Source organism: Folsomia candida, unplaced genomic scaffold (genome assembly GCF_002217175.1).
Source record: "Folsomia candida strain VU population unplaced genomic scaffold, ASM221717v1 Fcan01_Sc004, whole genome shotgun sequence".
Taxonomy (NCBI): Eukaryota; Metazoa; Arthropoda; class Collembola; order Entomobryomorpha; family Isotomidae; genus Folsomia; species Folsomia candida.
Genome location: NW_019091196.1, coordinates 10094768 through 10122332, shown reverse-complemented (window position 1 = coordinate 10122332; position 27565 = coordinate 10094768). Strand labels below are relative to the sequence as shown.

At 37.1% G+C, this 27565-nt stretch overlaps 4 protein-coding genes across 5 annotated transcripts; 2 read left to right on the top strand and 2 right to left on the bottom strand.

Moving 5' to 3' along the window:
• Nucleotides 1–188: 188 nt before the first annotated feature.
• On the top strand, nt 189–2983 carry LOC110849340 (polypeptide N-acetylgalactosaminyltransferase 1). Its single transcript, XM_022096743.2, has 8 exons — nt 189–777; nt 852–892; nt 959–1021; nt 1086–1359; nt 1431–1510; nt 1590–1924; nt 1991–2123; nt 2207–2983. Exons 1-8 carry the CDS (start codon nt 650–652, stop codon nt 2950–2952), a joined length of 1800 nt encoding a protein of 599 aa, XP_021952435.2. The 5' UTR covers nt 189–649; the 3' UTR covers nt 2953–2983.
• Nucleotides 2982–10442, bottom strand: LOC110849335 (protein flightless-1). Its single transcript, XM_022096738.2, has 17 exons — nt 10238–10442; nt 10093–10168; nt 9955–10015; nt 9852–9887; nt 9611–9787; nt 9388–9549; nt 9115–9319; nt 8809–9041; nt 8493–8737; nt 8003–8415; nt 7559–7920; nt 7352–7490; nt 4673–4976; nt 4371–4591; nt 3813–4306; nt 3602–3728; nt 2982–3518 (listed from the first exon to the last, which is right to left on the bottom strand). The coding sequence occupies exons 1-17, from the start codon at nt 10301–10303 to the stop codon at nt 3087–3089; spliced, it is 3753 nt and encodes a 1250-aa protein (XP_021952430.1). The 5' UTR covers nt 10304–10442; the 3' UTR covers nt 2982–3086.
• Nucleotides 10443–10603: 161 nt separating this feature from the next.
• Nucleotides 10604–13299, bottom strand: LOC110849345 (CUGBP Elav-like family member 1). Of its 2 annotated transcripts, none has more exons than XM_022096748.2 (9): nt 13008–13299; nt 12317–12499; nt 12144–12226; nt 11818–12072; nt 11624–11749; nt 11273–11542; nt 11133–11187; nt 10888–11068; nt 10604–10820 (listed from the first exon to the last, which is right to left on the bottom strand). In XM_022096748.2, the coding sequence occupies exons 2-9, from the start codon at nt 12483–12485 to the stop codon at nt 10778–10780; spliced, it is 1182 nt and encodes a 393-aa protein (XP_021952440.1). In that variant the 5' UTR covers nt 12486–12499; nt 13008–13299; the 3' UTR covers nt 10604–10777. The 2 variants fall into 2 exon arrangements, with proteins under 2 accessions (XP_021952440.1, XP_035706938.1); XM_035851045.1 differs by having other exon boundaries at nt 12317–12493.
• An 830-nt stretch (nt 13300–14129) lies between these two features.
• Nucleotides 14130–26832, top strand: LOC110849333 (myosin heavy chain, muscle). Its single transcript, XM_022096736.2, has 53 exons — nt 14130–14361; nt 14424–14555; nt 14628–14771; nt 14850–15006; nt 15587–15614; nt 15690–15750; nt 15817–15849; nt 15915–15997; nt 16068–16141; nt 16214–16364; nt 16428–16554; nt 16628–16657; nt 16725–16757; nt 16843–16962; nt 17033–17236; nt 17311–17426; nt 17496–17656; nt 17733–17918; nt 17990–18042; nt 18110–18315; nt 18648–18741; nt 20477–20503; nt 20686–20731; nt 20804–20932; nt 21001–21019; nt 21105–21174; nt 21249–21303; nt 21387–21541; nt 21601–21666; nt 21734–21785; nt 21860–22356; nt 22440–22457; nt 22542–22608; nt 22724–23163; nt 23239–23357; nt 23418–23567; nt 23626–23904; nt 23973–24079; nt 24143–24211; nt 24275–24322; nt 24389–24418; nt 24509–24636; nt 24706–24819; nt 24890–24953; nt 25024–25229; nt 25316–25388; nt 25595–25710; nt 25795–25840; nt 25916–26121; nt 26190–26211; nt 26291–26315; nt 26378–26412; nt 26479–26832. Exons 1-53 carry the CDS (start codon nt 14287–14289, stop codon nt 26547–26549), a joined length of 5817 nt encoding a protein of 1938 aa, XP_021952428.1. The 5' UTR covers nt 14130–14286; the 3' UTR covers nt 26550–26832.
• The last annotated feature ends 733 nt before the right edge of the window (nt 26833–27565 follow it).

The window sequence follows — 27565 nt, the reverse complement described above, 5'->3', positions numbered from 1 at the left end:
CTTGCCATTTAAACAATGAAATGAAACTCTGTGTGGTTTGGTTAGCTGTGCATGGCATTGACATGGAAGATATACAACTATTAAAGAATCGAGAGTTTGTAACAATGGATGGAGGAACTCATCCTCAATTTCGTTGTGGTGTTTCTGCTGCTGCTGAGTTCTCAACGCCCGAAGCATGTTACGCAATCCACACACGGAGATCACAATGCCAAACAATCAGTGTAATTGTTATACATACGCTGTTAATAAAAACAGGTAGAAGAAGACGAAGGTAGTGATGATAAAACTGGCACATCAGATTATTATCAGATGTGAATCTGTACGTATGTGCCTGCAAGTGTATTCTCCTAAATTTTATCCCATGTAGATACTTGCAACCATTTTTATATATGTGTACATTTCTCATTACGACACGGGCAATAATTTCCGGTTGACAGTACCTTTTCCTACCTTGATGGAGAACGATGTACGGATCTGATGGCGAATTAAGAGATAATTAAGAGTTTGTGTGTGCAATATAATAAACCTCTCTCTTTTTAGGGAGGAAGGTCCTTTTAAGGCATCTCTTAAAGTAAAATGTGAAGGAATATGTGTAGGAAATATTTTAATAAAAATGAGAAAACCAGATTGAGTGATATCTTAAAATAAGATGAGAATGTGGCTCCGATTCCGTAGAAAGTCGTATCTGCTCTTATTATCCTGTGCAGCCTTCAGTGCTCTTTGTTTCTATAAAGTTACCTCTCTCGTGGGGACGGGAGGTTTGGAGCATGAAAATTTGTAAGTTGAAATGTTTAAAAGTTAGGTATGTGAAGTATTTATGTATGAATTTGTGTATGAACCATTTTTTTCAGACGTAGCAAGCAATCCCGGTATAATCCAAGAGATATTCATGGTACTTTTATACCGCATTAATTAATTAACTAATGTGGTTAATATTAATAAATTTCTTAAAATTTAGTCGTGATCGGTTTCTACCAAGGAAATAACTTGCCATGGGTCGCAGGGGATAACTTAACTGATGGTTAGTCTCAGTACTAAATTATCTAAATCCATGTTTTGAAACAAAAATATGTCCCTGCCTGTAGCAATTCTCAACTCCGCCACATTTACATCGACGGACCCCTTGGCCGGACGTGATGGGGAAGCCGTCATAATTCCGTCCTTCGAGTCTCCCAAAATGTCGAAACTATTCCAAATTAATCGCTTCAATATCATGGCATCAGATCGAATTCCACTCAACAGATCACTACCCGACGTGCGAAAGAAAGACTGCAAAATGAAAAGTTATCCATTACATGATCTCCCCACGACCTCAGTCATCATCGTATTTCATAATGAGGCATGGTCGACTTTGCTAAGGTAAAAAATTTATCATGTTCAATTTATCTCTCTCGGTGAGCTAACGGATTTCTTGATTACGGATTTCTCAGAACGGTCCATTCAGTTATTAACAGATCTCCGAAACAATTAGTGGAGGATATCGTGCTAGTGGATGATGCTAGTCAAAGGGGTTGGTCAAATTTTGGCATGAAATTTATCTAAATATTTCAGAAATCTTAAAATAATTTTTTATACTTTTATGTGTCTAGTCTTTCTAAAAACTCAGTTGGAGTTGGCAGTAGCGGAACTTGCCATTCCGGTGAAAGTTGTCCGTTCGGAGGATCGCGTGGGCTTGATCAAGGCGAGATTACTGGGGGCGAAAGTGGCAAAGGGGAAAGTCCTTACTTTTCTGGATGCTCATTGCGAATGTACGGAAGGCTGGTTACCACCATTGTTGGAAAGAATAAGAATCAACAGTAGATCAATTGCAAGCCCTGTGATAGACATCATAAATGATGATACGTTCCAATACATACGGAGTTTCGAACTCCACCAAGGAGGGTTCAATTGGGAGATGCATTTTCGGTGGTTTTCGTTACCCTCGGTTCGTTACCCTCGTTATTATTGACTAAATTAAGGTCACAAATTATAGTATTTTCTGAACATTTAGGACGTAATCGAGGAACGCCGAAAGGATGGTGACAGTACGAAACCATTCACAACTCCGGTGATGGCCGGAGGTCTATTTTCTATTGAAAAAGAATTCTTTTATGATTTGGGGGCATACGACGAAAAAATGGAAGGTACATAGAAAAACTTTATTTTTCGAGTTTTTTCGACAATTCTCGAGTAGGAAATAATTTAATTCTTCTTCATTTGTTTAAAGTTTGGGGTGGCGAAAACCTAGAATTATCTTTTCGAGGTTGGATGTGCGGTGCAACTTTGGAAATTGTTCCATGTTCTCACGTGGGTCATTTATTCCGAAAATCATCCCCCTACACATTTCCGTCCGGTGTGGGGACCACGCTAAACTCGAACCTGGCTCGCGTGGCTTTAGTTTGGTTGGACGAATGGAAAAATTTTTATTTCAAACTCCACCCTGAAGTGGCTGCCTACTCGAAAAACCAATCAGTCGGTGATCGCATAGAATTGCGTTCGAAATTGAATTGTAAAACGTTCCGTTGGTTTTTAACTCACATTTGGCCACACCATTTTTTCCCAATGGAGGATCGATTCTTTGGGAAAATACGGAATAAGAAATCAAATAAATGTTTACAATCACCACGAACAAAAACGTTTGGGCAACCGTACGGACCTGCCACCATGTCGGATTGTATTTTGGAATTGTATGCACCCCAATTATTCGTCGTGACACCGGAAGGTTACATCAAAACGGACGACAGCGTTTGTCTCGATGCGATTGAGTTTAAAGATGGAAGCGAAGTAAGAATTATGGCTTGCAATACGTTAAAAAGACAAAAATGGACAATCAGTAATGGAAATGTTGTGCATTCACTGAGCGGAAAATGCTTGGATTTGCCTGATAAAGGAGACGGATTGGTAGTAAGAGAATGCTTAAGTGGGAGTAGAAGTCAATTGTGGACGCTGGAAAACGTACAGTGGAAATTGTAATGGCAATGCAAATAAAAATACTTAATATGTATCAGTATGTAAATTATTAATTTATTTAAAACACGCACACAATCACACACAACAAAACAAAACAAAAATATGGCACTGGTCATAAATAAACTGCAGTATATAACCTAATCTGGGGGCAACCTATGCCTTCCCCAAGAGTGAAAACATTTCGTAAACTTTTTACTTTCTCTTCCTTTAATGGAAGCAAATAATTTTCGTTGTTTTTCAGGCTGTTTAGCCCGTAAATGTTGAATATAGACTTGTGCACTTTTATAGGCAAGTTTAACCTCCACTTCTGAAGATCTTGATCCCAACCACAAAAATATTTGTTCTCCATTGTCCAGTATCATAATGTCGTCATCGGCTAAATCATCTTGACAAAAATCTGAACATTTTTCTGATATGACAAAGTAACCCTTTTCATTTGAACAACGAAATAGTCGAGTGTAGTTCATGAAATCTGCGTCTTTTTCATATTCTTTTCTACCACCGAGTCCAACCCAAAAGAAATTATCAGGTTCTTGGCCTTCATTTAGAATTAGATGGCTATACTTTTCCTGTGAAAAATAATTAAGTATTATTTAATTGTTATTGCTGAGAAAAAAATGTCAATGAACAAAATAAATTAGGATTTGCTAACCGGTTTAAAGTACGTGGTAGCTATTTCTTCTGCTAAATGAGCTTCATTATCTTGAGATTTATCTCCAATCCAGACATACACCAATCCTGATTCGTCTTCTTTGTCAAATGCTACTTTTAAGATGTAGCTGCAATTAAGAAAATTATGAATATAAATTAGAAATTTTCAAACTCTAAAATTTCGAAACCTCAATATCAAAATTTAGACTTACCAAAAAGCAGAATTAAGCAATCCTGCATCCACAGGAATTTGAATACATCTCGTGCATAAACTCGAAAATCCATTTGATCTTAATTGGAAAAATTCCACTTCTTTTTTCTCTCCACCAACATTATTCCGCTTTCCGGATCGGATAAACATTTTTTGTTTAAAATGTGACAAAAATTTAAAGCTCTCTTGTTGCTGATGTGTCCTCACAACTTCCAACTTGTTCCCAAATAAACTTTCAAACTTTTTCTGCAGACTAAAAGTGAACGTAAGCCATCCCATATTTCCGGCATCTCTTCCCTGCCAAAAGTAAACCACACAAGAGAAGTCTTCCTCAATAGCGTCATTCTCATCATTGTCATCCTTCCCGTCACTCCCATCCGTCGGGACAGGGATCCAATAGCGGCACAGAAATACGTAGCAATCTGATGAATAGAATAATCCCAATTCATTTTCTGGTAGACGGACGAATTTCTTTCCTTCCAAGACAAACGCTTCCTATTGATAGAATAATTATTAAATAAATAATTTGTTTCAAAAAATTGCCGTTTCGTTTTTATACCATTGCTTCTAAGTCTTCATTCCACTCTTCTATTAGTTGTTGGGCTTCAACTTCACTGACTGAGGGCTGACGTGGTGCAAATAATGCAGACAAATCTGCTTTAGTTTCTTGTTTTTCTGCCCATTTTGTTAAGTCTGCTCCTGTTCGTGCAACGGATTCCGCTGTGCGGGTGAAATCTACGGCTATTACGTCGTCCCAACTCGAAAATTTCGATTTGAACACTAGAAATCCAGAAAGGAGAGAGGTAAAACTCAGAAATATAGATTAATTTATTATGGCAAAAATTGTATATTGCTGGCTACCTTGATTTTCCGACCCTTCTTGCACCCTGGTCACCAGAGAGTACCCTTCTGGTCGTTGAATCATTTGAAATAATTCTTGTGACAATTTTAAAGATGCGGCACGAACGAGTCGGGTAGATTTTTTCCCAATCCAGACAAAAACGTCCGACAGACAGTCGAGGATGTAAACATTTTTTGTATTGAGTAAGTTGGGGAGGAGCTTGTTGTGGGGGACTTCAACTTGAGGAAGTTCCAAATATCCCATCCCCAGGTAAACTTGATACAGGCGACCAACTATTGCGACAAAATCATCAGGGACGTGTTCCTAGATCATAAAAAATATTGTTACACAAAAACATCATCAACATGGGAACTATCAGACGATAAAATGCAATATGTCCATCAATTAACATTTTCAAAAAATTAGCATAATTTATAGTAAAAATCCAACCCACTATTAAAATTCAAAACAAAATGTATTATTCTTCTGGTGAAAAGGATCGAATTCTTTACAACAAACCCCCGAGAAATGGTAAAAAAATGAAGCTCCTAACTTCTTCCATTACAAAATGCAATAATTTCAGGTGCCCAGCGAAACAATGACACTTCCGGATGCTGTTCCTCCTCAAGAAACCAACAAGTCTACCCAGCAATACCCATGGAGTCCGAACGTAAAATGGAGAACGGTCGGCAAGTGATTTACATTCGATTCGCTACGACAAATGATGAAGAAGAAACTGACTGCAACAATGCAACTAAAGATGAGAAGGAACAGTGCACAAATGAGAACTGTGACTGTTCATGTCCAAATTCCAAAGAAGATCTCGCCACCGCGACGACACCAAAACAAAGCTGCGCTAAAGATGACGGAACATGTGGAAACGATGAAAATTGTGAATGCGAAAATGAAGACCAAAGAGATGACAAAAGTTGGTGGAAACAAATCTGTCCAAATAAGGACGAAGGGAATACCGAATTGAATGGAGATTGCAAATTTTGCACAGTTCCTGGTAAAAATGGGGAGAAAGTTCGAATCCCATATCATCATTGCTTTCAAGAGGATGAGGAGGACGGAGTTGCATGTAATTTTTGCGGAAAGGCTTGTAACGGTCATGGGAAAAAGTTGGACAAATACAGTAATATGAATCGAACATGTTGTGGTACTTATAGTGGAGGTATGTAAGAGTATTTTTTTGGTTGTGTAAGAAATTATTTGAAAATTGATTTTTAAAATAAAACCAGGATGGAACAAAGCCTCATGCATTCGGAACGGTGATGCGGACGAGGGATGCAAAGTGAACAAGAAATCTGATCCATCAAATCAAAAGGGATGTGAAATTCCAAAGAATCCACCAAATGCTGTCAACATCAGAATTGTAGGTCGTCCTTGTAAGTGCAAATGTCACAAATGACAAAATCCTGCTTGTTACTTGTATGCAAAATTATCGTGAATAAAAATACAAAATTTTTAGTAAAACATAAGTTTCCTTAGTCGTCATTATTTCCTAGCTTCCCCTCCAATGCCCCAAAAAATTTTTTTAAATGTACATTAAATAAATACTGGAAAATGCCGAACCTACAAAATTGCTGTCGTCCTTCTCACCCACTGCCTTCTAATATTGGCGAACCATGCGTCTCAAATTATCGAAACAAGTCGGTCGCAAAACGGCCCAATTGCCGATCCCACGCCATGCAAAACCCAGCAGCCCTGGCCGCAGTGGATTTGATTTCTTTCGAAACCACCTACGCAAATCCGTGCCAAAATACTAATGTTGACTGTTGCATGTCCATCCAGAAGGTATAAAACTTAACAAAATATCGTATGTATGTATGCAAAAATACCAAATCTAATCCATCTAGAAAAACCTTGGTCATCCGCTCTATCACAAATGGTACACAAAGACAATTCCACACAAAAATTACCCCACCCACTACATTATTCCTCCCATGGATTACTCTGCCTATTTGTCCGCCATGCAAGGAATGAGTTCCAATTATCAAAAACCTTCCTGCTACACGAGCAAACGGGATTGCGAGAAGGCCAAGTTTAAAAGAGAGTTTGAACAAGGGTACCACCAACCTCCTAAAAATTGTGGGAGGTGTCAACACATAAAAATCATGAGAAATCTTCCCCACTGTTGTAAGTGCACGTGTCAATGGGCTGAAACTAGAGAGAATAGGAGCTGTTGGAGGCAGAGTGAACGACCAAAGGGGACAAAGTGTACTGATCATGGTCAGAAGAATCAGAATAATGTGAGACAAAAGCCATGCAAAACTAAAAATTGCAAAGAAGAAAATTATACTACCGATTTCAATGAAAATGGTAAAAAAATACTAAAATTAGAAAGCTGAAATTGTAATTGTAATTCAGTGCAATTTTTTCATCACAGAAACAACTGGACAAGAACAAGAAAAAGAGTGTCCCCCATTTGAACCAGTTCCACCCCCTACGGGACCAATATCTACATATCGTGCGGAATATAAACCACCACGTTGTACAGGACGCTTATTTTACCCTGAACCTGATGTGAAACATTCAATAGAACATCGCCCCCCTTGGAATAAATCCACTCGAGCGTGTGGCGCAGGGTGTTCGCCAGCAGTGTGTGCTGACACGATTAGATCAACGGAAGCTAAATTGCATGAACTCAACAAACTCTTGAAGCATTGCAATTAATAATAATAATATAAAGAGCCAACCTGGATTGGCTCCTCTGGTTGAATTCCACTTTCAATATTTAAGCTACGCCAGAAATCGGGTGTTTCTTGTCCTTCATTGAAGACAAATATTTCCCCAAGATTTTTACGCTCATCCTTGTTCACTTTCTCTGCCATTAGTCTACAAAAACAAAATTGGAGTAAAAATTGTGGCAACCAAATCTATTACGAAGAGTTATGTAGAATTACCTCGCCTTTGGCCTAAGCGTAGACTTGGATTTACTTCCAATCCAAACAAAAATCTTAAGTCCGTCATCCAATAGAAATACAAATCTAGGATCTAGAGATGCATATTCTACAAAAACTGGCTCTAAATGTATAGAAGATCCTTTTCCATGAATTCGATAAAGTCGCGTCATATATTCTGCCTCATCGACGGTGAAAAATCCACTTGCTGTTCTTCCTCCTTCAATATAAGTTAAATTTTGTTCAAAAAGTGCTAAAAATTCCTCAGATTCGTCACTTTGCTCTTCACGGACGGTACGACATTGAGCACCAAGGTAATTTCGGAGATTTACTGCATGGATCGCTGCACAGGCTCGTTTGTCTAACTGCAAATATATTACATAAACCAATGAATGCAACCTTAATATTAATTAGCACTTGTCAATCTAAAAAAACAAAATTGCTTACGGTGGCCTTTGAACCGATCCAAAAGTATATTTTATAATCCAAAGAATTATTGGGATCTAAAAATGTTTGTAGGATAATGTAGCAATCTCCTTCGTAAAAATTTCCATGTACAGTTTCGTCCACTTGATTAGGTAGAAAATTTTCAATTTCCCAAATAACAATCCCAGGGATTTGACCGATGTCTTCATCAAAGAATTCAGAATAATCCAGTGGGGGTTTTTCTAAGGCTTCATCCCAACGTTTTGGCTTCAATGGCTCACTTTGTTTCAGATCATTATAGTTTTTATTGTCCTTGTCTTTGGCAATGTCTTTCATCCCTTTTAATATTTTGGCTTGTGCCGTGTCCGCCTCGGCTTGTTCACCATGCCGGCGACGAAGACGTAATTTTCGAGCGATAGGATCCTTCACGGGGACTAGGAACATAAGAAGAGAACAATAATAACAATTGTAATAAAAATAGTGCTAGTAGTTTGAAACAGATATAGATTACCTGGAGGTGGAGCAGGAGGCATAATGGCCCCAGCCAATCTCAGTTGATTTTGTAGGGAGAAATCAATATTATAAAACCGAACATCCCTTCCAGACACCATCGTTTCTGGTTTTAACTTTGGAGGGATGACTAAATCTGGATTATCTTTTAGGTCCAGGACTTCCAAATCGGTCAATAAATGAATAGCGTCAGGCAATGTAATTAGTCGATTTCCACTCAGGATTAATTTCTTTAAGGATCCGCACCTACAAAAAATATTGGGTTTCATACAATTTAACATGAAAATGTAAAGTATCATAAAATCATATATCTTTACCGACACAATCCCTCTGGAATCATTTCTAATTGATTATTGGCAGCGGAGAAAATTTGCAAGTATCCTAATTTTCCAATCCCAGATGGAATCCCTTCAAAATCTAATTTGTTCCCGTTCACATTCAATCTCCGCAAATTGTTTAGTTTGCAAAGTGATGATGGCAATGAAACCAACTCATTACGACTAAAGTTTAATACTTCCAGTTTTTGCCAAATGTCGATTGACATTGGCACCTGCATTTCAACAGAAACATATAAATTACAAAAAAAAATATCTAACTGTCAAGTAAATAAGTTTACTACTGACCTCTTTGAGTAAATTTTCGCTCATATTTAACCTTTTCAAAGTAGGTACAGTAAACAGGCCGTCGGGTATTTTTACAAGTGCATTTTTACTTAAATCGATATCAGTCAAACACATGAGACCTTCCAGATTTGTGGGGATATTGGTCAGACAACGTTGCGTATTTCGGAGATAGAGGGTTTGCAAGGATACCAAAGAGGGGAGTTGCCTAAATTGAATTATTATTTAATTAAACCACTGGCTAACCTTCATTAAAAATGCATATTTAAACTATACCTAAATTGAAAGAGAGCTAATGGATTGTCATTTAAATTCATAGTTTGCAAATGAATTAATCGTCTCGTTTGTGGGGGTAAAGTTTCCAGCTTGTTATTGCTCAAATCAAGATGGAGTAAATCTGTCAGATTCATAAGTACATTTCCTTGAATTGTGTCGATGCTGCAAAACAAATTACACAATCAGTTAATAATTTCCAATAAAAATGTCACTTTTCCTTTACCTATTATTGCTCAAATTCAAAACTAAGAGTGACTTTGCTTTGTCCATTCCTTGCGGTAATTCCTTCATATTATTGTAACTGAGATCCAGTGTCGTCAAGTCTTCCAACTCAAATATTTCTGGGGGTACGCCAGAACTCTTAAGCTTATTGTGACGGAGGTTTATCGTTCGGAGGCTCCTGTCCATATAATTATAATTAATTATCTTATAAAGTTAATTAATTTTGTCAATTGCGTACTTACGGAAGTGTGGTCAATTCACCAAATATGTTTTCAAGCCTGGAATAAATGAAAGTTTATACTAATGGATAATCCAAAAATATTCATTTAAAAATTGTTTGAATACTCATTTCTTCGTAGTGAAACGTGTTCCAATTTATGAAGATTTCCAAGTTCATTAGGGATTTCTTTGAAAACAAGAAACAGTTACTTTTTAAAATAGTTAAAAACACTACAAAAACAAGTAAAATAATAAATTATTCACCCTGAAGATGTGTCCTGTCCAATTTTAACCATCGCAAACTGTGCATATCTTTGACAGAGATGGGAAACTTTTTCGACTGAAAAATTTCCAAACAAAAATTAACTAAAATACGAGTTACCACTAATCCACCTTATAATTTAATTACCTTGTTAAAATCATTTTGCGTAAAATCAATTCCTCTCACAAACGGAAGTACGCCTGTTTTTGCCATCTTTAATTTTGTTTCAATTTGAAAAAAACACTCCAATGATTAATTTGTTATTTTACAACACTAAATAATTAAAGTTTGACTGATGACTGATGCTGTTGACTGGTTGAGTGAGATGATAAATATAAAAACAAAATATTATGCAAATCAGTGTGCCGTTTAAAGAATACCGGTGGTGGTGGTGGTGGTGGTGTCAATGTTTCTTTACCCTGTGCTTTCACCTTTTCTTCTAGACGCTCTGATTTTTTGGATCAGTGCCATTTCCGGTTTGACAAGAAGTACAGATTTTACCAGGTTTTTTTCTTTAGATAAATTGCTTTTAATGAATTACCGGCTATGATAACGACTTTCGAACGTATAAATAAAGTAATATGAGTCTAAAAAGTTTTCATATATGATCTTTACATTACAAATTCTTTTGCATAACTAAAATAATTAAATCAGTCAATATTTCGTCTACAGTTAACTTCGTTGAATTTAATATGGTTTATCTTTCGCCCTTTTGAGTTGAACTTTCAACCTGTAATAAACAATTGAGCGAGTAAAAATTGGAGAAATCTCAAAAAATAGTTTCCTCAAAATCTCACCGTTTTGGTCCAATTTGAAATCCATTCATAGCCGAGATGGCTAAATGTGCACTAATTTGATTATCATATGAAACGAAGCCAAAACATTTTGATAAATTGGTCGCTTTATCGATGAAAACTTTTGCTGAAAGTATTGTCCCAAATGGAAGGAATGCTTGGATCATGTCACTGTCGGAGAATTCTGCGTACACAAAATTTTGGAAAAATTTAATATTTTAATGTTTAATAAATTCCTCCATTATTACCTTGAGGCAAGTGATATACGAAAAGATTCGAATCAACTGGTCCTTCTAATTGAGCCTGTCATATGAAATTTTAAATCAACAAAATTACATCAATTAAACCACCCAGGCACATAAAAAGAGGTAGATATTTATTTGCACACCGGAAAATTATAGGTGAATCCTGAACCCGACCTACTCCCTGTGGGGCTAGTATTTCCATTATTTCCACAATTTTGCTGACTAGCCGTGGAAGAAGCAGAAGCAAGATTGGCGAGATACGTCAACGTGGCCATGTCCGTCGCTGTGGGGGGACTTTGATGATGAAATGATCCACCCACCGACCCAACAACGGAGGACGACATTGTACCGTAAGGAGAACTAGCTTGGGCTAAAATATTGGCACAACTTCCTTGCTGGAGAAGGTGCAGGACCTGTACATGCAATTTACATATCAGTAGAAAGTGAAAATAGTTTGTGCATATGCAATTCTGTTAAAGAAGAGATCATCTCACTGGCAAATATTGCGATTTCTGCGACGAGGATTGGTCAGACAACGTTGTAAGCAAGGCGATCGCATCTTTTGTAACTTTGTCTCGTTGAACATCAGCAAATTTTACAACAATCGGAGAGGAACAACCCTATGGAATTTAATCTTAATAAATTTTTAAGCTTGGTAAATTATTTAAAAGAAAATCGTTAAAATTACATCCATCGTGGTGGAATGATGCATTCCTTTGATAGCACTCAGAGCACATGCTTTTGAAGAGAAAGTAACAAATCCGCACCCACGACTCATGCCGTTTCCATCCCTCAGGATTGAACATTCTTCGATTAGCCCAAATCTGCAAAACATTGTGCGAAGGTCCATCTCTGTAACTTTTTTGCAGATCATTCCAACAAATATCTTCCTCTCGGCACGATTCTCATTGTCCGCTGGTTTTATTTGCAGTGGGTGGTTCATCTAGAGACATGCAAAAATTGGGGATTAAATTGATCGAATATTGGATAAAATTTGGACCTCTTAAGACGCACCCCCGGCAAAGTTTTCAAATTATGACAAGCATTTTGCGCGTCCAGTGCCGATTTTCTTTTAAAATATGTGATGAAGCAGCAGCCTGAAAAAGTTAATCGGACACAAAATTTTCAATCCTTACTAAATTTTGAGTAGAGAAATGAATTAGACGATTATGCAAATTAGTACCCACCCCGACTCTGCTTGGTAATTTTATCCCTCAACACGTTGACCAGAAAGATTTGTCCAAATTCTTGAAAGTGAATTCGAACATCATTCTCCGTCCAGGATTTGGGTATTTGCCCCACAAACATTTTAATCGCGTCACAATCAGGCATCGATTCTCCATTTCCGGTCATCATATTTCTTCCTTTTCCTCATGTTTTTAATTTTCAAATTTTCAAATTTATTTGAAATTTCGTGTTATTAGTAGTTGTTAAAATATTTTGATAAAAATCTTGGCATCCATTGTTTTTGTAGTCTACACTGTATTATAATTTAGAGAGAAGAAAATTTTTCTGCTGTGATTTTTCCTATAGTCATTTTTTTGCTACAAAATGGGACTGGAAACAAAGTGTCGGAAAGAGTGTCAGAATTGTGATTGATTGCTTTTGTTCTCGTCTCCAAGAATAGATGAACATGCTCATTAGTGGATGGATGAACAACGACGTGTGGTCGTCCTGGCCTCTCCTGGTATCCATCTCACTGTCGGGAAAATTTGCTCTGCTTTCGAGCATGTGTACGAGTCTGTGTGTGTGTTTTTGTGTCGCTGTGTGTGGTTTAGTACGTGTATCTTTTATGAGAATTATTTGATAAGAGAAACATAAATGGATGAATGAATAAATAACAAGTAACAAACGAAAAAACACGGAAATGTGACTTACGTGATAATTTAGACTCGACTCAAGACTGGGGACAATTAGAGACGATAAATTATTAAGACGCGACTTGACTTGACACCACCAACCACTGGATGACGATAAGTAACAATTTGACGTGGACAATGAGAAAAAAAGTGATGAGAGATGGTCTTTTTTGAGATATTTAGGACAGTAGGATGTTGAGAAAGTTGGGGAAAGTGAGACAATGTGAGATACGTCCAGAAGAAGAAGAAGACAATGACAGATTCACACTTGACTTGACTGATCGTCTTCTGAACGAAGAATGACTTACAATTTTGTGAATACACATCTTTTGAACCTTGTCGAATATTTTAAACTTCATGTCATTAGTTTTAAAGATTTAGTTGTTACGTACTTACGTATGTGGACAGTACGAACGGAATATATGTCGCATCATGCGGTTTAGACGTATGTACATAGGTACGTATCTATCTAATCTTAAGTACGTATTTACTTTACCTGAGTAAAAGTATTAATTGCGTAAGACATTAGGTTACCTCATATGCATGCTTTCGCATTTCTGTCTGATTTGGATTTTCATCAGGTATGTAAATATGTAGCTGTGAGACCAAAAGCTGTGCACTAATTAGGAAAATCATCAGAATGTCGTAAAGAAGATGAATATTTTGAAAACCAGTGAGAAAAGTTGTTAAAAATGTAATAAAGCATCATAACATATTTAGTATTGGCAGTATTTGATCCATGTTATTTAGTAGTCATCACACCCCCTCCCCCATCATCATAATTTTGCAACTACATCTACATACCCAGCCCTGAAAACAAAGGAGAAACAACGCCTTCCAAATTATTATTAGTCGCCATCACACGTCTCCTCAAGTATGCAGTGTGGAGGAATTCGATATCTCAGTCATCTCATATATCTTACCCACCATTGCTTTCCAAACACCCATTTTGGCAGTGGCCCACTCCTTTGAAATGCTTAATTTAATTTTCTCCATTATGAATGAAGAATGAATGACATGACTACAACTATGCAGATGAGCTAAATTTGTGCAACACCGACCAGCCAACCAGCGACTCACTCCAATACGGTACGGTATGTGGGTTTGAGGCTTGTTGGACTCCAAGAAGTTTTTGGAACCTCTGAACCGCTTCAGACGGGACCCATCTCTCGTTTCCATCGGATTCACTTCCACTCCCAAATTTTCACTTTTCAAAATATTACACCTTCTTTAAAACATTTTCCAAATTTCAACTTTACCACCGGATTTGTCAGTGTTGTAAAGAAGAAAGCCTTAAAATGGTTATTGAGCAGAAATTCAAAGCCGGGGAGGAGCCGGATCCGACCGAGTATCTCTTCATCAGCATGGAGCAGGTTACACCCATTTCTGAATTAATTCAAGTATCAAATATTTAATTTTTCTTGGAAAAAAACAGAGGATGAAGGATCAAAGTAAACCGTACGATGCCAAAACGGCTTGCTGGGTCCCAAACGACGAGGAGGGTTTTATCATCGGAGAGATCAAAGGGACGAAAGGAGATTTGGTCACCGTCTTTGCCAAGTCGGAGGTGGGCTTCATTTCCTAATTAAAATTAAAACAGTTTTTAATAACTAGTTTTAAAATACTGAAAACCTCGCAGGAGAAAGCATACAAGAAAGATTTGGTTGGTCAAGTGAATCCACCGAAATACGAGAAAACGGAGGACATGTCAAATCTCACTTTCTTAAATGATGCGTCCGTCTTGCACAACTTGAAGCAACGATACTACGCCAAGCTTATCTACGTATGTAAAGAAATTCAATGGTCACACTAAAAATTATTACTAATTAATTAGCTCAAATTCGTCTTAATTATGCTTTAGACCTACTCTGGCTTGTTCTGTATCGCCATCAACCCCTACAAACGGTACCCAATCTACACGGTCCGAGCCATGAAAATCTACAACAATAAGCGAAGGAATGAAGTTCCCCCACACATTTTCGCCATTGCGGAGGGTGCTTATCAAAACATGGTGACAGGTAATCATTATTTTACCATGATCACTTCCATATATAGCAATACCGGCATTTTCTCTCGTAATGATTCCCTCATTTGAAATCTCATCCCATCTTGTTCCTCGTCCTCGTCGCTCTGTTCTTTGTGCAGGTTTTTCTTTTTGTACGAAAATAGATTTAACCAAGTAGCCTACGGGTAGTAAGTAAGTAAGCTTTTAAAAACGTAGGCATGGAATTTATGGTGGTGTGGAAGATGGGAGAGTTATGAGTCGTTTTATATTAGCTGAGTATTATGTGGTGAAGTCAGTCTAGTGGATGGAGGAACAAATGCACAAGTTATTAAGGACAGAAAAGGAGGAACAAATGGGCCAGGGAGAAGAATGATTGACTCAACAGTAGGATTTGCATTTAGAATTTGAAATGCAGCCAAGTTTTTGAAAATGAAAAAGATTTTAAGCTCTCTGGCTAATTATATTTTGCGTCGGTATGGATGGATGAGACGCGAGTCGTGGTTCCATGTAAAATTAAATGCCACCATCATACAGAGAAAATCATAATGCATGCCAGCCAAATATTTCACTTGACTAAAAAACATTATTCACAGCCAAGGAGAACCAGTCCATCCTCATCACGTAAGATTTCTGCCTTGATAAGCTATCAGTCATAAAAAAATGCGGGGCGATTCTCATAATTTTTTCTGAATGAAGGGGTGAATCTGGTGCCGGAAAGACGGAAAATACCAAGAAAGTTATTGCCTATTTTGCTCAAGTGAGATTATAAAATCACAATTATGCTTATTAAGAATATTTTTTCTAATGTCATTTAATTACTTAGGTCGGTGCCTCCTCAAAATCTGCAGAGAAAAAGGTATGCAATCAGTTACCTGCATGTATGCAAATTCTGTTTAAATAGCAAAAAAAATTCTTGATTAGGTCTCCCTTGAAGATCAAATCGTACAAACCAATCCCGTCTTAGAATCATTTGGTAACGCAAAGACAACGCGTAATGATAACTCGTAAGTAGCACGAAATTAATATTTCTTTCATTAATAGCATCCATTTAATTTAAATGAATTTATACCTTAGTTCCCGATTTGGTAAATTTATCCGTATTCATTTCGGACCAACTGGAAAATTGGCTGGTTGCGATATTGAGAGCTGTATGTCCACTAATTAATAAATACCAAATTTAAATTATCATATTAATTAAAATGATAATCTCTCCTGTTTAGACTTGTTGGAGAAAGCTCGTTGCATTTCTCAGATGCCGCTGGAAAGATGTTACCATATTTTCTACCAGCTCATGACCGGTGCCATTGATGGCATGAAGGCCATGCTGTTTCTTGGAGATGACATTTACGTCTATCCTTTCGTTTCTCAGGGGTAGAATTGTAATTAGTTGAGATAATTAATTCGAGTTAATTATAAATTAATTACACCTTGCAGAAAAATCACTGTCCCCTCAATCGATGACTTTGAGGAAATGAAGATGACTCACGAGGCTTTTGAAATCCTAAAGTTTGAAGAAGAAGAGAGGTCAAACATTTACAGAGTCACGGCATCTTGCATGCACGTAAGTAAATATTTTAATTTTGGATGGCCACCCAAATGTTGGATAAATTTTAAACAACACATAATAATTGCAGATGGGTGCCATGAAGTTCAAGCAGAAAGGGGTACATATGCAAAAAATGCGCATAAATTCTGATAATATTTACTAAAAGAGTGCTTATTATATTACAGCGAGAAGAACAAGCCGAACCTGATGGCATGGATGTAACTTCATAAATTACAAAAAATAATTGCATTTAAATAGTTTATGAATAAATTTAAATAAAATTCCTTCTAATTAAAACGTTAGGCTGGGATCTTTACGGCCAAATTGCTTGGAGTTGATGGTGAAGAATTGTACAAAAATATTTGCAAGCCAAGAATTAAGGTCGGTGCGGAATTCGTCACAAAGGGGATGAACGTTGCCCAGGTCAGTTGACATAATTTAATTGCGATTGATTAATAGTTGGTATAATTTATTAATTACTTTCTTTAATTAGTGCGGTTACACATTGGGTGCCATGACCAAATCCATTTACGACAGATTGTTCAAATTTTTGATCAGAAAGTGTAACGAAACTTTGGACACGAACGCGAAAAAATCTTCATTCGCTGGTGTATTGGACATTGCTGGTTTCGAGATTTTCGATGAAAATGGTTTCGATCAGCTTTGTATCAATTTCACTAATGAGAAACTTCAACAGGTAGAAACATTAGGGCATATTTTTAAATTCTTCAATTTAGGTAAACTCAAAATAATCATGCATAATTTTTACAGTTTTTCAATCATCACATGTTCGTTCTGGAACAAGAAGAATACAAAACGGAAGGTTTGGATTGGATTTTTGAAGATTTTGGCATGGACTTGCAAGCTTGCATCTCTCTCATGGAAATGTAAATCACGTGAACCCAATTTTAGCTAAAAAAAAAATATTAAACTACTAATTAAATATTATGCTCTAGGCCTATGGGCGTATTTGCCATTCTGGAGGAACAGTCTCTCTTCCCTAAGGCCACAGATGCCACATTTATCGACATGTTGAAAACCAACTTGTTGGGGAAATCGCCATGTTTCTTGAAACCCAAACCCCCAAAACCTGGATGTCGAGAAGCTCACTTCTCTGGTTAGTGCAATTTCAAACACGCAATTAATAATTATGCCTTAAAAATTAGACTTATCCTATTAATACTTAAACAAAGTCGCCCATTACGCTGGAACCGTGCCGTACAACATTTGTGGATGGCTGGAAAAGAACAAGGATCCCTTGAATGACACCGTTGTTGACCAGTACAAGAAGGGTGCAAACCACTTGGTGACAATCTTGTATGCTGATCATCCTGGCCAGTCGGCACCTGTGGAAACTGCGGATGCTAAGGGTGGAAAAGGTAGACAAATTATTTCCAGATATCTTATAATTTATGGCCCACTTCTTATTTTACTTATTGTCAATGTGTAGGCGGTGGTCGTAAAAAGGGAGGAGGTTTCACCACCGTATCGTCATCTTATCGGGTTAGGACGCAATTTTAATCCGATTTTAATCAGTGATCATTAATTACATAAATCTTATCCAAAATAGGAACAATTAAACAATTTGATGACCACTCTTCGCGCAACTTATCCGTCCTTCATTCGTTGCATTATTCCGAATGAAGTTAAGACTCCGGGTCTTATCGATTCTCACTTGGTAATGCACCAGTTGACCTGTAACGGTGTGCTAGAAGGAATCCGTATTTGTCGGAAGGGATTCCCCAACCGAATGGTGTACAAGGATTTCAAACACAGGTATGTCTGCGCGTTCAGGAAAGCGACCTTGTACAAGGGATCATTTAAAGTATCCATTTTGCGCATTATTTATACCCGGTGATCTCTGTGATTTGAACCAACCCTATTCTCCAACGAGCTACTAAGGACGTATTTAAATTCCTATTTATTTATACACCCTTGAAAAAATTATCCATCGTTGTTTTGTACCCCGTTTTGAAACTTTTTTGGTGTGAATACCCCTTTTTTGTCGACCCCTCTTCCATTTCAGAGATTCTCAATCGGGAAAATTATTGAGACCAAATCTATTCTTTTGTTTGCACCCATTTGTATCCTCCCCTTGTTATTGTAAGGTACATAATTTTGGCTGCGGAGCAAATGAAAGCGAATGAGAAGGAGGACAAGAAGATGGCGACGGCCTGTTTCGAAGTCATTCAATTGGATACGGTAACAATTTTATTCAATAAATGATGTTTTATGTGTCGTCATAGGATGAACTGTAAGTTTTCTCATTATGCCCACTGAGCCGTACGATTCATATCCGCCAAATTCTCCTTCTCTCTCCTCTCTCAAACTCGGCTCAGTCGTTTGGTCTGCCGGTCAACAGTAGTAGTCTTGTCAAGTGTCGTCGTTATTATATTAATTACTTAATTGATGGCGTCTTCAAGTAAAAAAGCTAGAGTGGATAAAGTTTTGAAGTGCCCAGCTTCTGGTTGTGAGAGTAGTTTTGATGAGCTATGGAAACTAAATGCTCATAATAAGCAAGTTCACGCTGAAAAAACCTTTATTTGTGATTTTCCTGGTTGTGATCAGTCATTTAGAACGCAACACAATTTAAATGGACACAAAGTTATCCACAGAAATGAGAGACTTTTTGTGTGCGATTTTATTAATTGTACAGCTGCATTTAATCAGAAAGTAGGTTTAGATAAACATAAATTAATTCATGCTAATGAAAGACTTTTTGTGTGTGATTTTCCAAATTGTGAAGCAGCCTTTAATCGCCAACATCATTTAGATCACCATAAACTGATTCACAATAATGAGAGACTTTTTGTGTGCGATTTTGAAGAATGTGGTGCGAAATTTAATTTGAAACATCATTTAGACAACCATAAACTAGTTCACAATAATGAGAGACTTTTTGTGTGCGATTTTCCAAATTGTGAAGCAGCCTTTAATCAGAATCGAACTTTAGTGCGACATAAATTAATTCATAGTGAGTCCAGACCGTTCGAATGTCAAGTGTGTGGTGCCTGTTTTAAAAGAAAAGACGCTTTAGAACACCACTTATCTGATCACCTCAAATGTGGTGCGACATTCTTATTGAAAGATAGTCAGTCTCCCCAAGATCCTGCTGTATTGCAAGTTAAAAGTGACATTGACCTTATTCGTACTGCAAGATTGTTACCTAAAAAGTGGTTCGTATACTTCGTCTTGTGCATACCCATACAAGACATCACAGAGAACTTTTCGATAACTGAGTATATAGCAAAACTCGACAAGGAGAAAGACCCGCAGGGAAAGTGGAAAGAGTTATTATTGTATATCGGAAAGTGTAATAGATCAAGAGCGAGTCGTTATCATTCACACGCAGTTTTGGCCCAGTTCTCATGTATTGGGAAAAAGTTAATTGACAATACTCACGCCTGTTTTACTGTGTACACGATTGACTGTGACAGTGAAAGCCAAGCCGCACGCAGAGAAAGTTCCCTACAGTGTTATTTATGGATGAGAAGAGGAGCACATAACCAACCTGAGGGGTTAAAATTCATTCCTGCGTGGGTCAACTCATCAAAGGACCCCTTGGCTGAGTTATCAACAAACGAGGAAAGCCAGATGGTCAATTTGACCGTATTTCAAAATCGTCATCCTATTTGCAAAACCTTGGGGTGTGAAAGTGAACACTTTCTTTCTGAAGAGGTGCTTAATAGTTTGGGTATCGAGGACTTTTGGTTCCGCGGACTTGCCCACATTTACGACAACCAAATAACAAGATTAGAGTTGCCAAAAGAAGGGGAGGAGGAAGTTGATGACAATTTGGAGGAGGAGGAGGGAGAAGGAGAACAAGAAACTGAATTGGAGAATATTCAGTGGTTGTTTTCTAATTGATAAAAAGTGAAAATGGTAAGCAGTACATAATAACAGTAGAATAATAATCATTATTCATATTAAATCCTAGGATCGATGGCGTGTAGGGCACACAAAGGTTAAAATTCGTTCAGCGACATGATTGACTTTTCCACTTAAATAATCCACTAGAGTGTGTGTGACGTGTTGTTTAACATGTTTTTTGCATCTTCCACTTTTAATTAATTTATATTTATCATCAGTAATCCACAGTAAAAAATATGTAGGACGGTAAAATAATACTAGGATCTGTATAACTAGGTATTCTTCCGTGCCGGTACTTTGGGTTTCCTTGAAGAATTAAGAGGTAGGATATTTCATGCATATCCCGTCACAAAGTTAATTTGCAATGATAAGGTTTAATTCTATCCATAATTAGATGACAAGGTAAGCAAAATCTTGACCTGGATGCAAGCCGTGGTGCGTAGCTTCATCACCAAGAAGCAGTACGCCGCCCTCAAGGAACAAAGAGTTGGACTCCAAGTTATCCAACGAACCCTGCGAACATGTAAGTTGCAATTTTTTTTAGTGAAACATGCACTTGGTTGAAACTCACTAAAATGTAAATTTTTTTAGACATGCGAAACAAGAAATGGTAAACATAAATTAATTTCATATCTTAATAATATTGCATTCGTAAGCAAATATGCATAACACGGACAATTTTTTTTTTTTCACAGGCCATGGTTCAACGTTATGCAAAAAGTTATCCCTCTCTGCGCCGGAAACAAAGAAACAAGGGAACTTAAGGTGCATTGAAATAATATAACGTTGCATCACAAAAAAACGATGCGATTGAATCAACTTTCTTTCCATGATTTCAGAAACTGGAAGAGAAAACGGCCAAGATGGAGGACCAATTCAAAAAATTGGAGGAGGGTACATACCTAAATTAAATAACATGATAATACCACCACAAATAAAACTTAATGATATTTACTAATGAATTGTAACCCTTTCAGCTCGCAAGACCCAGGATGAAAAGAACATTCGTATGAAAGCAGAAAAGGAAGAGATTGAAAAAGAGCTTGAAGCTGAATCAGCAAAAAGTGGTGACTTATCTGCCCGACTTCAAAAAGTGAACGCTGCCACGGCGGATCTTCAATCTCAATTGGAGGTAAATGGAATTCGGATATGCTGTATTTTAAGATTTATCATACATTTTTATTCTTGTAGGACGTTCAAGAACGACTCGCTCAAGAAGAAGAAGCACGACAATCACTCACCGTCGCCAAGAAGAAGGTACATACTTAGGAAACACATACGGATAACTAACATATTTCATATAATAAATTATTGTCGAAAAAAGGTGGAGCAAGAACTGCAAGGATTTAAGAAAGACATGGAGGATTTGGATCTTCGTAAGGAAACCTTATAATTTCTGCTAATTCTAAAATCTGATAAAAGTAACTAAAGTACGACTTATTTTTTACAGGAATGAACAAAGCCGAGCAAGACCGCAACACGAAAGATCACCAAATCCGAACTTTGAACGATGAAATCGCTCGTCAAGACGATCTTATCAACAAGCTAAACAAGGAAAAGAAGCATCATCAAGAAATGTCTGGAAAAACTGGGGAAGATTTGCAAATAGCTGAAGATAAAGTCAATCATTTGAACAAAGTCAAGGCCAAATTGGAACAAACTTTGGACGAGTTGGAAGAATCACTCGAAAGGGAAAAACGACTCAGGGCTGACCTTGATAAACAGAAGCGAAAGATTGAAGGCGATCTCAAACTTACGCAAGAAGCTGTCAATGATTTGGAACGAAACAAAAAAGAATTGGAACAAACCATCCAACGAAAAGATAAAGAAATTCAAGCACAAACGCTGAAATTAGAAGATTTCCAATCTATCGTGGCCAAATTACAGAAACAAATTAAGGAACTGCAATCAAGGATTGAAGAGTTAGAAGAAGAGTTGGAATCGGAGGTAACTTTTTCAAATAAATAAATTTTAGTAAAATTTTTAGTAAAAACAGGAAATTAATAATTTTAAATTATTCTTATTTTCAGAGACAAGCCAGGGCCAAGGTATCTTTGCTAACAAATTATTAACAATGATAGTAATTTCAATTAATTGTAGCTATTTTCAACTAATTTATTCTTATGCAAAAGGCTGAGAAACAACGAGCTGATCTTTCACGAGAATTGGAAGAACTGACCGAGCGCCTAGATGAAGCTGGTACAATAAACTAGTATTTTAAACTAGTCCAAATTATACTTTAACAATTTCAAAATAAATTTCATGAAAAATTTTACATTAAAAATTCAATTTTAAAATACACCATTTTCTTCAGGGGGAGCAACCGCTGCTCAAATCGAGTTGAATAAGAAACGCGAATCTGAGCTGGGAAAATTACGTCGTGACATTGAAGAATCCAACATTCAACATGAAGCATCTCTTCAAGCCATTCGCAAAAAGCAGAATGACGCAGTGACAGAATTAGCTGAACAGATCGACGCCCTTGGCAAGATGAAGGTCCGCGCGGAGAAGGAGCGGTCAGGAATGGCGAATGAAATCAACGAAATTCGAACAGCCATGGACCAAATCACGAATGAACATGCAGCCCAAGAGAAACTTAACAAACAGTGGTCAACACAATTGTCTGAACTCAACTATAAATATGAAGACGCTGTCAGGACCTTGCAGGAGATGGAAGTTAGCAAGAAAAAGTTGGGAATTGAAAATAGCGATTTGAGCAAACAAATGGAAGATGCAACCACGCAGATTGCAGAGGTGATTAAATTATTAATTGCGCTAACTGTCACTTAACTTCTTAGTAATTAAATGCATGTTCTTCTAAATCATCAGCTCAACAAATTGAAACTTTCACTTGCCACCCAACTGGAGGAAACAAAACGCGTTGCGGATGAAGAATCTCGAGAAAGGGCACTACTTCTCAACAAATTTAGAAATGTGGAGCATGAATTGTAAGTTTTAATAATTATTTTGTGGAAATAATCTCCTTCAATTCTATTCTTTACCTTCAGGGACGGTCAAAGACAGCAAATTGACGAAGAGGCTGAGAGCAAAGCCAACTTGTTCCGAATTCTTTCCAAGGCAAGTGCGGAAGCCCAGTTGTGGAGAGCAAAATACGAGTCAGAGGGTGTCGCTAGGGCAGAAGAGTTGGAAGAATCAAAGTAAATCTCAAAATTTGTTCATAAAATTACACATTAACTTACGTAATTAATTCCTCAGACGAAAATTGCAAGCCCGTCTAACCGAGGCAGAGGAGACGATTGAATCTCTCAACCAAAAAGTGGTAGCGTTGGAAAAGAGCAAACAAAGGTTGGCGACTGAATTGGAAGATTTACAATTGGAGGCTGAGCGCATGAAATCAATGGCCAATTCATTGGAGAAGAAGCAGAAATACTTTGACAAAACGGTGGAGGAATGGAAAGTCAAAGTTGACGGATTATCAGCAGAGTTGGATTCTTCACAGAAAGAGTGTCGCAATTATTCGACAGAGCTTTTCAGGTAACACTTTTACATCATGTGACACCTTTGGTAGATGAATAATACCACAAAATAAATTCAAATTCCAGGCTGAAAGCCGTCTTTGAAGAGAGCACGGAATCGTTGGATGTCGTTAAGCGTGAGAATAAATCTCTCTCAGAGGACATTAAGGATCTCATGGATCAAATTGGCGAAGGTACACAAATCTTACGGTGTGAGTCTTAACTGCTCAGTCTTAACTCATGTTTTTACTGAAAAGGTGGTAGGGCCATTCATGAAATGGATAAGGCAAAGAGGCGAATTGAAGCTGAAAAAGAGGAACTCACGGGTAACACAAATTATAATAAAATACCATAATTGCTCGATTTTTACAATTATTTCAACACTTTAGCCGCCCTTGAAGAAGCCGAAGCCGCATTGGAACAAGAGGAAAGCAAAGGTTAGTTCTTTGGAATTGTAAAATTTTGTGTCATAAGAATTGGGATCATTGTTCCTTTAATTTTAGTTCTTCGTGGACAATTGGAACTTACCCAAGGTAAATTGTACAATAATAAAAACATTAAAATGTCCATGAATTTTTTATCAGAGATCAAAACTAATCACAAATTATTTGCCACTTTCTCAGTCCGTCAAGAAATTGATCGCCGTATTCAAGAGAAAGAAGATGAGTTTGAAAACACACGCAAAAATCATATCCGAACATTGGATGCTTTGCAAGGACGTCTCGAAGAAGAGGCTAAAGCCAAGGCTGAAGTAGGTCCCAATTCTTCAATTTTCATTCATATGTATTTCTTATATTTTTTTTCTTATTGCTTTTTGCAGGCACTTCGAATGAAAAAGAAACTCGAAGCTGACATCAATGAATTGGAACATGCCGTCGAAAATTCGAACAAAACTAACGCTGAGGCCCAAAAAACTATCAAGCGATACGTCAATGTAAGTGAAATTTTTGTATCTTACAATTTCCAAGTGTAACAAAAATCAATAAACTTCAAAATTCCAACAGCAATTGAAAGAGATCCAGCAAGCTTTGGAAGAAGAGCAACGTGCTCGAGACGAAACCAGAGAAGGTACATATAAAATCATACAGTTTTCCTAATTACCCTTCCACTTATCATTGTATTTAACTCTTAACTACAGCCCATCAACAAGCCGAACGTCGCGCAAATGCTCTAGCAAACGAGTTGGACGAGTCTCGAACTCTGCTAGAACAAGCCGATCGAGCCCGTCGTGCAGCAGAACAAGAACTTTCTGAAGGTCACGAACAAATCAATGACCTCAGCGCCCAGGCTGAAAGTCTCTCTTCAAACAAGAGGAAACTGGAAGCTGAGCTGCAGACTTTGCATGTACATAAAATCAAATTGATGATTTAAAACTGTTCAATTTTTCCAAGTATTTACTAATTTAGAAAATAATAAAATCTTGTTTGTAGTCTGACTTGGAAGAAATCTTGAACGAAGCCAAGAATTCTGAAGAGAAAGCAAAACGTGCCATGGTGGACGCAGGTAAGCAAAGAATATACCATGAAATAAGCAAACAATACTGTTTTGACAAAGATAAATGGTGGTGAATGTTAAATATTGTTATTGATTGTTATTTATCTCCCCACCTGCATATCATTAACTGGTGCGACGAGATGCATTGTGCCCCGACAATTTGGTTTTTAACATTTTTAAGTTTTTAAGATTAACATTGTTTCGTTTAATGGTAGCTCGTCTCGCGGACGAACTTCGAGCTGAACAAGAACACGCTCAAGCCGCAGAGAAAGAGAGGAAAACGATGGAAATCGCCATGAAAGATTTGCAAGCTCGTTTGAACGAAGCTGAGGTTATACTTTTTATTTTATAAAAAAGAAATGTTTTTGTTAAACAATCGTAACTTAATTTGTCGAATTAATTTATTTTTATACAGGCGAATGCTTTGAAAGGAGGAAAGAAAACTATCGCCAAATTGGAAGGTATGTAATACTCGAGAAAAACAAATAATTCAGCTGACCAAAAATATTTACTAACCGCTTATCTTGGCTATGCAGAACGCATTCGAGTCATGGAACAAGAATTGGACGTTGAACAACGACGTCATTCGGAGGCTCAGAAGAACTTGCGAAAGGGTGAGAGACGCATCAAGGAATTGACCTTCACTGCCGAAGAGGACCGCAAAAACCACGAAAGAATGCAAGACCTTGTGGACAAATTGCAGCAAAAGATCCGTTCATACCAGAGACAGATTGAAGAAGCGGTAAGAAATTTTGTCACATAAGTACAATCGGATAAGATGGTTTTTCTCATGTATCATAAAAATTACAGGAAGAAATCGCAGCCATTAATCGCAAGTTTTTTAAAACTATTGCCATAATTTATTTTTTAATAGTTTTTCAGCCATTAACTTTTAATTTGTATCGTTACAGTCGCCAAGTTCCGCAAGACTCAGGGGTAAGTGAATCATGACAATCAATTTGGGATCCTATTTAACTAACATATTTTATTCATTGTAGTGAACTTGAGGAATCTGAAGCTCGCGTGGACACCGGTAATATAAAAATGGTTATCAATTATTAATTTACTATAAATTTAACACCACATTATTCTCTTGCAGCTGAGCAAATGCTGCAAAAGATGCGAGCTAAGGCGCGTGGCGAATCTGTGGCGCGTGCCAACCAGCAGTAGGTGCGAGGATCCATCGCTCTGCTATCTTGACGTCGACAGGAAATGACATGGAAAGTTTGATGAATGAAAGTTAAATCTAGTCAGAAGAAAGCTTTACCCTTTTCGCGACCCTTACAATAGTCTGCCTCATTCTGTTTATTGCATGCATCATAAATCTATACATTATAACTACATCTTCCCACTACAGTTCAATTATATTTGGTCACAAGTTGTTATAATTTTCTTTCTTCCTTCCTTAGTTATTCGATATTCTGTTGTCTCAATAAAAGCAAAGTGATGTTTATTCGTGGTGTTTGTGCAATTTTAATTCATATGCGCATATTTTTTGTCGAAACAGTTTTTTTTATTTGGCAAAAAAAGTAACTTATAGAATTTTGTATTTCAAATAAATTACATGCCGCTCAGTATTGGATATCAATTGTCCACTAATTTAAGGCAAAATTATCTGTAAAATTGAAAGAACTAAAAAATTATAAATTTGGGTCAATCATATCTATTTGTAATGCAATATAGAAAAATTCTCTAAAATATAAAATTCGACGTCAGCATTAACCTAAAACACAAAATTATGAAATGATATATATACGAATACAACTCGCTTGACTCCAATTGAAGCTGATTTTTAACTCATATAGAGTAGACGTTACCGAAGCATATATTAACATTAACACTAATTAACACTATGATAATTACTTTAAATTACCTCTCATGAAATAATTGTTCCTTGATAACTTTAAGTTAAAACAAATTATTGTTTGCACTTTTTTGTAAACTTTTACTGTACCTAATTCTTTATCTTAGGACTGAGAACTCCTTACGATTGCACAAAAAAATGCACTCTGGAGTTAATTTCCCCTTATTATTAACGTGATTAACCTTGAACTTCTTATCATGTCAAGAATCGTCCGCATTCCATAATTATTATGGCGTCATTATCATTATTTCAAGCCGAATGGGACGCTTTATGGCAGAAGGAGATAAAGCAGATAAAGAAAGCAATGAAGGAGAAAGCGATT